The following is a 10797-nucleotide window of genomic DNA, read 5'->3' on the forward strand; positions in this document are numbered from 1 at the left end:
TATTTTTCGTTGATAAAGGGGTATTTCCATGGGTTTGCCTTGGTATCGTGTTCATACTGTCGTATTGAATGATCCCGGTCGCTTGCTTTCTGTTCATATAATGCATACGGCTCTGGTTGCTGGTTGGGCCGGTTCAATGGCTCTATATGAATTAGCCGTTTTTGATCCCTCCGATCCCGTTCTTGATCCAATGTGGAGACAAGGTATGTTCGTTATACCCTTCATGACTCGTTTAGGAATAACCAATTCATGGGGCGGTTGGAGTATTACAGGGGGGACTATAACAAATCCGGGTATTTGGAGTTACGAAGGTGTGGCCGGAGCACATATTGTGTTTTCTGGCTTGTGCTTCTTGGCAGCTATCTGGCATTGGGTATATTGGGATCTAGAAATTTTTTGTGATGAGCGCACAGGAAAACCTTCTTTGGATTTGCCCAAGATTTTTGGAATTCATTTATTTCTCTCAGGAGTGGCTTGCTTTGGCTTTGGCGCATTTCATGTAACAGGATTGTATGGTCCTGGAATATGGGTGTCGGACCCTTATGGACTAACTGGCAAGGTCCAACCTGTAAATCCGGCGTGGGGCGTGGAAGGTTTTGATCCTTTTGTTCCGGGAGGAATAGCCTCTCATCATATTGCAGCAGGGACATTGGGCATATTAGCGGGCTTATTCCATCTTAGTGTCCGCCCGCCCCAACGTTTATACAAAGGATTACGTATGGGAAATATTGAAACCGTCCTTTCCAGTAGTATAGCTGCTGTCTTTTTTGCAGCTTTTGTTGTTGCCGGAACTATGTGGTATGGTTCAGCAACTACCCCCATCGAATTATTTGGTCCTACTCGTTATCAATGGGATCAAGGATACTTCCAGCAAGAAATATATCGAAGGGTTAGTGCTGGGTTAGCCGAAAATCAAAGTTTATCAGAAGCTTGGTCTAAAATTCCTGAAAAATTAGCTTTTTATGATTACATTGGCAATAATCCGGCAAAAGGAGGATTATTCAGAGCGGGTTCAATGGACAACGGGGATGGAATAGCCGTTGGGTGGTTAGGGCACCCTATCTTTAGAGATAAAGACGGGCGTGAACTTTTTGTACGTCGTATGCCTACTTTTTTTGAAACATTTCCGGTTGTTTTGGTAGACGGAGACGGAATTGTTAGAGCGGATGTCCCTTTTAGAAGGGCAGAATCAAAGTATAGTGTCGAACAAGTAGGTGTAACTGTTGAGTTCTATGGCGGCGAACTCAATGGAGTGAGTTATAGTGATCCTGCTACTGTGAAAAAATATGCTAGACGTGCTCAATTGGGTGAAATTTTTGAATTAGATCGTGCTACTTTGAAATCCGATGGTGTTTTTCGTAGCAGTCCGAGGGGTTGGTTTACTTTTGGGCATGCTTCGTTTGCCTTGCTTTTCTTCTTCGGACACATTTGGCATGGTGCTAGAACCCTGTTCAGAGATGTTTTTGCCGGTATTGATCCAGATTTGGATGCTCAAGTGGAATTTGGAGCATTCCAAAAACTTGGAGATCCAACTACAAGAAGACAAGTAGTCTGATGCAAGATTGCTTTGTTATTTTTCGCTTCTACTTCTATTTGTGATTTGCCATAGGCTGCTGGAAAAATCTTGATTTAAATCGCTGCCTTTTCTTTGATTCTTGTTCTTTCTTTATTTTATTCGGGAGATGATTCCAAATAAACAGGTACGGAAGCTATAATTGTAAACCACGATCGAATTTATGGAAGCATTGGTTTATACATTCCTCTTAGTATCTACTCTAGGGATAATTTTTTTCGCTATCTTTTTTCGAGAACCGCCTAAAATTCTAACTAAAAAAATGAAATGATTTTTCATTATCTCAATTGAAGTAATGAGCCTCCCAATATTGGGAGGCTCATTACTTCAATTAGTCCCCGTGTTCCTCGAATGGATCTCTTAATTGTTGAGAGGGTTGCCCAAAAGCAGTATATAAGGCGTACCCAGTAAAACTTACAAGTAAACCAGATATAGAGATGGCGACTAAGGTTGCTGTTTCCATTATTATATAATTTCAAGATCACAATGGGTCTATGATAAGATTGTTTATTTACAGCGGAATGATATACAAAGTCAACAGATCTCACTGAATACAAAATAAGATTTATGGCTACACAAACCGTTGAGGGTAGTTCTAGATCTGGTCCAAGACGAACTGTTGTAGGGGATTTTTTGAAACCATTGAATTCGGAATATGGTAAGGTAGCCCCTGGATGGGGAACGACTCCTTTGATGGGTGTCGCAATGGCTTTATTTGCGATATTCTTATCTATTATTTTGGAGATTTATAATTCTTCCGTTTTACTGGATGGAATTTCAATGAATTAGATTCACAAGAATCACGAAGCCTCGCTTTTCAATACAAAAAGTGAAACTTTTAGTTCTCGGATTTTTTTAGCCCCATTCTATTTCGGTAGTTCGACCGCGAAATTTATTTGTTTCTGTATTTCCGGAATATGAGTGTGTGACTTGTTATAATTGATCCTATTGATAGTACAGAAAATGGGTCTGTCATCTTGATCGAGATAGTTTTATCCCGTCGGATAGTCATTCTAGTATCTGGAGCACGGAATATATGAAATGGATCACAAAGTATTTGAACTATGATTCATACTTAATATTCAAACCTCGTGGCCGGACTCAAAAAAAAATTCAAAGAAAGAGTTATATTATTTATAAATCGAAAGATTTTTTATTCTTTCAAACTCTCATTTAGTTTATGCTTATTTTGATCAAAGGACAAACCTTTCTTTTCTTTGTATTTTTTTTTATTATATCTATTCTATTGATTGAATAAGTGATGATCCAATGGTTCTTACTCAAAGAATCTTTGGACTTAGTTTGAAGGTTTTATTGAATCATCGCGGTTCTGGTATGAATCTGAAGTTTCAATTGATTCATAGGGTCTTAACAAGAGAATTCCTATCAAAAAGAAAGAAAACAAGAATAAAACCACATTTCATACAAAGAACAAATCAAAGCAAAGAAAAATAAATAAGTAGGTAAATAGAAGATTCAAGAGGCCTGTAACGATCAACATAAAGACGACTGCGCCGACTTGATTTTTTGGCATTATAATTACAACTACAAAAAAGAGCTTTCGGATTTTCACTCTTTTGTGTCTTCAGATAAAATTGAATGAAAAGATTAAGAAGTTTCAAACTTTCTATTCCATATCCGTTTCAGCTATTACTTGGTTGTTTTTGTTTGAGCTGTACGAGATGAAATTCTCATATACGGTTCTCGGGGGGGGTCCTCTTGGTTTACCTATCTCAATAAAGTCTATGATTGGTTCGAAGAGCGCCTCGAAATTCAGGCGATTGCAGATGATATAACTAGTAAATATGTTCCTCCTCATGTTAACATATTTTATTGTCTAGGAGGAATTACGCTTACTTGTTTTTTGGTACAAGTAGCTACAGGATTTGCTATGACTTTTTACTATCGTCCAACCGTTACTGAGGCTTTTGCTTCTGTTCAATACATAATGACTGAAGCTAACTTTGGTTGGTTAATCCGATCAGTTCATCGATGGTCGGCAAGTATGATGGTCTTAATGATGATCCTGCACGTATTTCGTGTCTATCTCACTGGTGGTTTTAAAAAACCTCGCGAATTAACTTGGGTTACAGGCGTGGTTCTGGGTGTGTTGACCGCATCTTTTGGCGTAACAGGTTATTCCTTACCTCGGGACCAAGTTGGTTATTGGGCAGTCAAAATCGTAACAGGCGTTCCGGACGCTATTCCGGTAATAGGATCGCCTTTGGTAGAGTTATTACGTGGAAGTGCTAGTGTGGGACAAGCCACTTTGACCCGTTTTTATAGTTTACACACTTTTGTATTACCCCTTCTTACTGCTGTATTTATGTTAATGCATTTCCTAATGATACGTAAGCAAGGCATTTCGGGTCCTTTATAGAGAATATAGACCATAGCTATATTGTAACCAATAATTTATCTTATTACTTGGGGGAGGAACAATAGTATTTCATTGCTACAAATATGGATTATTGAAAAAAAAATAAGACATGTATTTGGATATTTCCTTTCAACTACAACAATATTCTATTATTTATTTGATATGACATGAATAGTTGAAGGGAATTCCCCGAAGAGAAAATGGATTATGGGAGTGTGTGACTTGAACTATTGATTGGGCCGTGCAGAAATATGCCTTTATCTGCTACATTGGAATTCACAACCAAATGTGTCTTTGTTTCAACCACCGTGTAAGCCCCATACAAAGGATAGGCTGGTTCGCTTGAAGAGAATCTTTTCTATGATCAGACCTGACGATGTTGTGTATAAATAGGGCTCCGTAAGATCCAGTAGAATAAGTGATTTGGCATAATCCAAATTAGATTTTAGTTTTTTTTTTTACTTTCTTATCTTAATAGTATGAAAATGCATTCATTTCTTCTGCATCGACCCGATTTAATTATACTATCGGAGTGAAACAAGGGATCTAAAGAAGAGCAAAGGCTAGACTATATTAGTAACAAGTAAATCCTTTGTATGTAAAAAATCTCGATATATTTTTGGGATAAAGGTGAATCGCAAGGCCTAAGACGACCCATAAAGCACTTGATCACGATCAACTTTGTACGCCTACTTGGGTATTGAGCATTTACCTGTAAAAATGAAATTCCTTGGAATGTATAATTGCAACTCCGTAAAATGGAATCGGGTACCTTTTTTCTTACATATGGAACCATTCATATATGTGGGGATAACATATAGATTTATTTTAAACATATAGAATATAGATTTATTTTATAGGTATCCGTTTGTATCCATTTGATTCGATTGACTTTTGCTTGAGCCGGATGATGAAAAATTATCATGTCCGGTTCCTTTGGGGGATGGATCTAGAAAAATTCACCTATCCTAATAACAAAAAAACCTGACTTGAACGATCCTGTATTAAGAGCTAAATTAGCTAAAGGTATGGGTCATAATTATTATGGGGAACCCGCATGGCCCAATGATCTTTTATATATTTTTCCAGTAGTAATTCTCGGTACTATTGCTTGTAACGTGGGCTTAGCGGTTCTAGAACCTTCAATGATTGGTGAACCCGCGGATCCATTTGCAACTCCTTTGGAAATATTACCTGAATGGTATTTCTTTCCTGTATTTCAAATACTTCGTACAGTCCCTAACAAGTTATTGGGTGTTCTTTTAATGGTTTCAGTACCCGCGGGATTATTAACAGTACCGTTTTTGGAAAATGTTAATAAATTCCAAAATCCATTTCGTCGTCCAGTAGCGACAACCGTTTTTTTGATTGGTACTGCAGTAGCCCTTTGGTTGGGTATTGGAGCAACATTACCGATTGATAAATCCCTAACTTTAGGTCTTTTTTAAATTGAATCAATTAAAAAAAAATATCATGATGTGCGTATCTAGGGAGTAGTCACTTCAAAGGCAAAGTGAATTCTCCCTAGATACATTTATTCAATTCTGGTCCGAATCTATGGATTGTGCTGAAGGTTCAAAATCCATTGGATTAAAAATTTTGATAAATCAATTTCGAAATGCTTTTTCTACTTCTTTTCTAGAATGCCCAATATTTGTTTTACATCTTCTATGCGAAAGTGTTCAATTTTCATAAGGTCTTCTCGACTGTTATTCAAAAGGTCCAATAATGTATGTATATTGGACTTTTTGAGACAATTATAGATCCTGGGAGGCAATTCTGATTGGTCAATAAAAATCGATTTCAATGCTATTTCTTTTTTCTTTTTTGTTAGTTTAACTAATCTATCATGAAACGGAAAAAAAGGTAAAGTAACATCGTGTTGATTGTTTTCTAAATGTAAGTTTTCTTCTTCCGCATGTAGAAAAGGAATAAATAAATCAATCAAATTGCGAGAGGCTTCATGAAGTGCTTCTTTCGGAGTTAAACTTCCATTTGTCCATATTTCTAGAAAAAGTATCTCCTGTTTTTCATTATCATTCCCATAACAATGAATACTATGATTCGCATTTCGAACAGGCATGAATACAGCATCTATAGGATAACTTCCGTCGTGAAAGTTCTTTGGCGTTTTTATACCGTATCCTCTATTTCTCTCGATTTGTAATCCAATACACAAATCAATTGGTTCGGTTAGGCTGGCTACATGCTGTGTATTATCAACGATTTCCACAGAAGGTGGTAAGATGATGTCTTGAGCAGTTACATATCCGGGACCCTTGGCACAAATAAAGGCGTTACGAGTTCCATACAAATTCCCTCTCAATACAATTTCTTTCAAATTCATTAAAATTTCATGGACTGATTCTTGAATACCTACTATGGTAGAATATTCGTGGGGTATTTTCTCAGATTTTGCACGTGTAATGCATGTTCCTTCTAGTTCTCCAAGCAAAGCTCTTCGCATCGCAATGCCTATTGTGTCGGCTTGGCCTTTCATAAGTGGAGACAGAATAAAGCGTCCATAATAAAGGCGCTTACTATCTGTTCTTGATTCAACACACTTCCACTGTCGTGTCCGAGTCGAAGTAGAGACTTTTACTTTCTCTCGAACCATAGTAATATTATTTTATTTGATCAGATCATTGAATCATTTATTTCTCTTGAAATCTCTTTAGTTTCTACACACGTCTTTTTTTAGGGGGTCTACAGCCATTATGTGGCATAGGGGTTACATCCCGTACGAAACTTAATAGTATACCACTTCTACGAATAGCTCGTAATGCTGCATCTCTTCCGAGACCAGGACCCTTTATCATAACTTCTGCTCGTTGCATACCTTGGTCTACTACTGCTCGAATAGCATTTCCCGCTGCGGTTTGAGCAGCAAAAGGGGTCCCCCTTCTTGTACCCTTGAATCCACAAGTGCCGGCGGAGGACCAAGAGATTACCCGACCCCGTACATCTGTAACAGTAACAATGGTATTGTTGAAACTTGCTTGAACATGAATAACTCCTTTTGGTATTCTACGTGCACTTTTCCGTGCACTACTGCGCCCATTCCTACGTGAACCAACTTTTGGTATAGGTTTTGCCATATTTTATCATTTCATAAAGATAAGTCAGAGATATATGGATATATCCATTTCATGTCAAAACAGATCTTCTATTTTTATTTGTTTATCGCTTTCTTTAAGATTAGTTTCTTTTCTTTCAGGAGTTCTTTTTGGAATAGAAAGATTATCCTTGTCTTTGTTTATGTCTCGGGTTAAAACAAATTACGATAATTCGTCCCCTCCTACGGATTAGGCGACATTTTTCACAAATTTTACGAACGGAAGCCCTTATTTTCATAGTTGTTATTCCTTAAATTTTTCCGAATTCGCTTATTGGAAGAAAATAAGTTTCTTGAAATTTGAATTGGATCCCCCCAAAAGGAATCTTGAAGTTGAAAAAACTACCTAATCGTTCGAATCCTTGTTGCGAAGTCTATAAATTATACGCCCCCCTGGTTGAATCATAAGCACTTACTTCACTTTTGTTGACTCTATCCCACGTTGGTAAAACTCTCCCGAAACATAACCTAAAATCAGTTCTTCATTATCTAAAGGAATCCGGAGTGGGAGTGATTTACTAATTAAACCTTCATGAATCCATTTTTTTGTTCTTTTATTCCAGGTAAAACTTCCTTGACGTATCAACTACCGTAGGGCAGGAGGAGTTCTATTAGACAACCCGTGCTTTTTTCTTTTTTTTTTTTGCACAAATGGAGAGTTTCGGATACAATTCGTATACCGGACAGATTACCATATATAACACAAAATTTCTCCACCGATTCCTTCTAGTCGAGCCTCCCGGTCTGTCATTATACCCCGAGAAGTAGAAAGAATTACAATCCCCATCCCGCCTAAAATCCTAGGAATTTGTTGATAGTTAGAATAGATTCGTAGACCTGGTCGACTGATCCGTCGTAAATTTAAAATAGTTCTATGTGGTCCTTTTCTATTCCTTCTATGTCGTAGGGTTAAAACCAAAAAATATTTGTTGCGTTCCCGATGTTTCCTTACGTTATCGATAAAACCTTCTCGTAAAAGTATTTTAACAATGTTTTCAGTGATGTTAGTAGATCCTATTTGAATCGTTCCTTTTCTATTCATATCAGCATTTCGTATAGAGGTTATTATGTCAGCAATAGTGTCCTTACCCATGGTAAACTAAAATTTTTGTTGCTCCCGAATTTTGATATAACCAACGTGGTCTTTTTTTTTTTTTACTTAGTAAAGGTATATACGTGAGACACAATCTACTAATTAATCTATGCCATTTAAATACTCTAAATACTCTAACTATACTTGGGTCTCGTCTTATAATACCTCGGGAGCTAATGAAACTATTTTAGTGAAATTTAACTGTCTCAATTCCCGGGCGATCGCACCAAAAATTCGAGTTCCTTTTGGATTTCCTTCTTGATCAATGACAACGGCAGCATTGTCATCATATCGTATTATCATCCCGTTGTCGCGTTTGAGTTCTTTACGAGTACGTACAATTACAGCTCTGATCACTTCTGATCTTTCTAGAGGTGTATTTGGTACTGCTTCCTTGATCACAGCAACAATAACGTCACCAATATGAGCATATCGGCGATTACTAGCTCCTATGACTCGAATACACATCAATTCTCGGGCCCCGCTGTTATCTGCTACATTCAAATGGGTCTGAGGTTGAATCATTTTTTTAATCTCTTTTTTCAATGTAACAAAGGACGAAGAAAAAAAGAAATATTGTTTGTCAAAAAAAAAGGAAACTCGCAATTGTTTTTTTATTCCCAAGACAAGACTTCTTTCCTTTGGTTCTATATTCCTATCCTGAAATAATGAATTGAGTTTTTATAGGCATTTTTGACGCCGCTATTGAAATAGCCTTTCTGGCTATATTTTCGGCTACTCCGCTCATTTCATAAAGTATTCTGCCCGGTTTAACGACAGCTACCCAATACTCGGGAGATCCTTTCCCCGAACCCATACGTGTTTCTGTAGGTCTTACCGTAACGGGTTTGTCTGGAAATATACGTACCCATATTTTTCCACCACGGCGTACATTTCGTGTCATTGCGCGGCGCCCCGCTTCTATTTGTCTAGATGTAATCCAAGCGGGTTCAAGTGCTTGAAGAGCATATCTACCGAAACAAATCCGATTACCTCGATACGATATCCCCTTCATTCTTCCTCTATGTTGTTTACGAAATCGGGTTCTTTTGGGGTTATAGTTGATGGTTGTTGTTTATGAATTCCATCTCTACTACAGAACTGGACATGAGAGTTTCTTCTCATCCAGCTCCTCGCGAAAAAAAAAAATGACTAAAAAAATATTTAATTCTTAATCTTAAGATATACAGGTAGTTAATGAATAATTGAATCTTGGGATTCTTTGCTTTGCGATTTTATCTGATCTATTAGAAATTTGTATATCTTGTTTGGATCTATTGGATATATATAAGTATAAGGAATTAAACACGGATTCTATTTCTAGATAATGTCTTATCTTGGTTTTGTTATAATGTTATAACGAATCTTTATTTTGTTTTTTATCATATTCATATCAGATTCAGATCGACAAAAATTGAACAATCAAATAAAATTAAACTCAAATTTTCGCGGGCGAATATTTACTCTTTTTCTAGTTCAGTTGTCGGGTTAACCCATGACCTCTCAGAATCAGAATAAAAAGAAATGCAGTGGTCTCTGGTTTGTTCCGCCATCCTCCCCGATAAATCATTAGGATTCGTTTTCAATAGAATCCTCCGCATTCACGGGTTCCGTCGTCCCCATCGCTCTCGATTAATGCTTAGGTCTGAATTCTCCAATGGAGCCTTAATTTAATATTTCTATTTATTTAATAAAATAAAAATAAAATTTGTTCTTGAGTCAACCTTCTCAGTCTTTATTGACTTAAGTTAAGGCTCTTGATTTTTTCTTCAATGAACAGATATTCATCTAATTATTGATGAATCTCTATTGATGCTCTATTACATTGCTCTTTATGAGATGCTTCATAGACCTTACATATTGGAATCCTATGTCATTTCATTGCTATTTCTGTTTCTCTCTTTCTCTCATCCTTCTATTTATCCACATACTTTTTATTTTGCTTCACAATTTCGATCTATTCATAATCAGATTGGTTTTGTCTTTTACTTAATGCAAAAAAAATTCAGTTGCTATAATGATATGACCAATATATCATATCTTGACTGATTCTTTGGATCCAGATAATCCGAAGCGATGAGTTGGTTATTAGTGCTATAGTTATTAGCTTATACTGTGGTCCGCCCATTTTTTTTGAATCCTAAGCCTAAAAACCCAACGAGTCGCACACTAAGCATAGCAATTATATCAAATGATCAATCAAATTTTTATTTAACCTTATAGAATTTAGAACTGCTCATTTTTTGATTTTTATGTTCAATCAAAAAATCAAAGAATTTGTCATTTTTTGTTCTATCGCAGAATAGAACGGAAAGACAAGTAGAGTCTTATTCTTATTATTCTTCGTCTATAAATATCCAAATTTTGATTCCTAATACCCCATAGATAGTTCGAACTCTATAAGAGCAATACTCAATTTTCGCTCCAATGGTTTGTAGAGGAACCCTACCTTCTCGGATCCATTCGACACGTGCGATTTCTTTTCCGTCGATACGCCCTGCAATTTGTATTTGAATTCCTTTTGTATCCGCTTGCTCAGTTAATTCAATAGCCTTTTTCATTGCCTTTCGAAATGAAACTCGATTCTTTAATTGTCCGGCTATAAATTCGGCAAGAATATTAGGGTGCCCATAAGG

General features: G+C 36.8%; 13 protein-coding genes; 5 read left to right on the forward strand and 8 right to left on the reverse strand. All coding sequences in view use genetic code 11, as the record gives it.

The window, feature by feature from the left end:
• Positions 1–28: 28 nt before the first annotated feature.
• psbB (photosystem II 47 kDa protein) lies at positions 29–1555 on the forward strand. Its single transcript has one exon. It carries the CDS (start codon positions 29–31, stop codon positions 1553–1555), a length of 1527 nt encoding a protein of 508 aa, YP_005087719.1.
• Positions 1556–1736: 181 nt separating this feature from the next.
• psbT (photosystem II protein T) lies at positions 1737–1844 on the forward strand. Its single transcript has one exon. It carries the CDS (start codon positions 1737–1739, stop codon positions 1842–1844), a length of 108 nt encoding a protein of 35 aa, YP_005087720.1.
• Positions 1845–1904: 60 nt separating this feature from the next.
• Positions 1905–2036, reverse strand: psbN (photosystem II protein N). Its single transcript has one exon. The coding sequence runs from the start codon at positions 2034–2036 to the stop codon at positions 1905–1907; it is 132 nt and encodes a 43-aa protein (YP_005087721.1).
• A 104-nt stretch (positions 2037–2140) lies between these two features.
• psbH (photosystem II protein H) lies at positions 2141–2362 on the forward strand. Its single transcript has one exon. The coding sequence runs from the start codon at positions 2141–2143 to the stop codon at positions 2360–2362; it is 222 nt and encodes a 73-aa protein (YP_005087722.1).
• A 128-nt stretch (positions 2363–2490) lies between these two features.
• petB (cytochrome b6) lies at positions 2491–3953 on the forward strand. One transcript has 2 exons: positions 2491–2496; positions 3312–3953. The coding sequence occupies exons 1-2, from the start codon at positions 2491–2493 to the stop codon at positions 3951–3953; spliced, it is 648 nt and encodes a 215-aa protein (YP_005087723.1).
• A 207-nt stretch (positions 3954–4160) lies between these two features.
• petD (cytochrome b6/f complex subunit IV) lies at positions 4161–5401 on the forward strand. One transcript has 2 exons: positions 4161–4168; positions 4927–5401. The coding sequence occupies exons 1-2, from the start codon at positions 4161–4163 to the stop codon at positions 5399–5401; spliced, it is 483 nt and encodes a 160-aa protein (YP_005087724.1).
• Positions 5402–5580: 179 nt separating this feature from the next.
• rpoA (RNA polymerase alpha subunit) lies at positions 5581–6570 on the reverse strand. The gene has a single exon. The coding sequence runs from the start codon at positions 6568–6570 to the stop codon at positions 5581–5583; it is 990 nt and encodes a 329-aa protein (YP_005087725.1).
• A 64-nt stretch (positions 6571–6634) lies between these two features.
• On the reverse strand, positions 6635–7051 carry rps11 (ribosomal protein S11). The gene has a single exon. It carries the CDS (start codon positions 7049–7051, stop codon positions 6635–6637), a length of 417 nt encoding a protein of 138 aa, YP_005087726.1.
• Positions 7052–7193: 142 nt separating this feature from the next.
• rpl36 (ribosomal protein L36) lies at positions 7194–7307 on the reverse strand. Its single transcript has one exon. It carries the CDS (start codon positions 7305–7307, stop codon positions 7194–7196), a length of 114 nt encoding a protein of 37 aa, YP_005087727.1.
• A 449-nt stretch (positions 7308–7756) lies between these two features.
• On the reverse strand, positions 7757–8161 carry rps8 (ribosomal protein S8). Its single transcript has one exon. It carries the CDS (start codon positions 8159–8161, stop codon positions 7757–7759), a length of 405 nt encoding a protein of 134 aa, YP_005087728.1.
• A 156-nt stretch (positions 8162–8317) lies between these two features.
• rpl14 (ribosomal protein L14) lies at positions 8318–8686 on the reverse strand. The gene has a single exon. The coding sequence runs from the start codon at positions 8684–8686 to the stop codon at positions 8318–8320; it is 369 nt and encodes a 122-aa protein (YP_005087729.1).
• A 130-nt stretch (positions 8687–8816) lies between these two features.
• On the reverse strand, positions 8817–10338 carry rpl16 (ribosomal protein L16). The gene is made up of 2 exons: positions 10330–10338; positions 8817–9215 (listed from the first exon to the last, which is right to left on the reverse strand). The coding sequence occupies exons 1-2, from the start codon at positions 10336–10338 to the stop codon at positions 8817–8819; spliced, it is 408 nt and encodes a 135-aa protein (YP_005087730.1).
• Positions 10339–10497: 159 nt separating this feature from the next.
• rps3 (ribosomal protein S3) overlaps positions 10498–10797 on the reverse strand; it is a 657-nt gene continuing 357 nt past the window's right edge. The window contains exon 1 of the mRNA in view: positions 10498–10797. This exon is cut by the window's right edge and continues 357 nt beyond it. Within this exon, the coding sequence (YP_005087731.1) occupies positions 10498–10797 (300 nt within the window).

The sequence above is a fragment of the chloroplast genome of Gossypium raimondii (assembly GCF_025698545.1).
Source record: "Gossypium raimondii chloroplast, complete genome".
Taxonomy (NCBI): Eukaryota; Viridiplantae; Streptophyta; class Magnoliopsida; order Malvales; family Malvaceae; genus Gossypium; species Gossypium raimondii.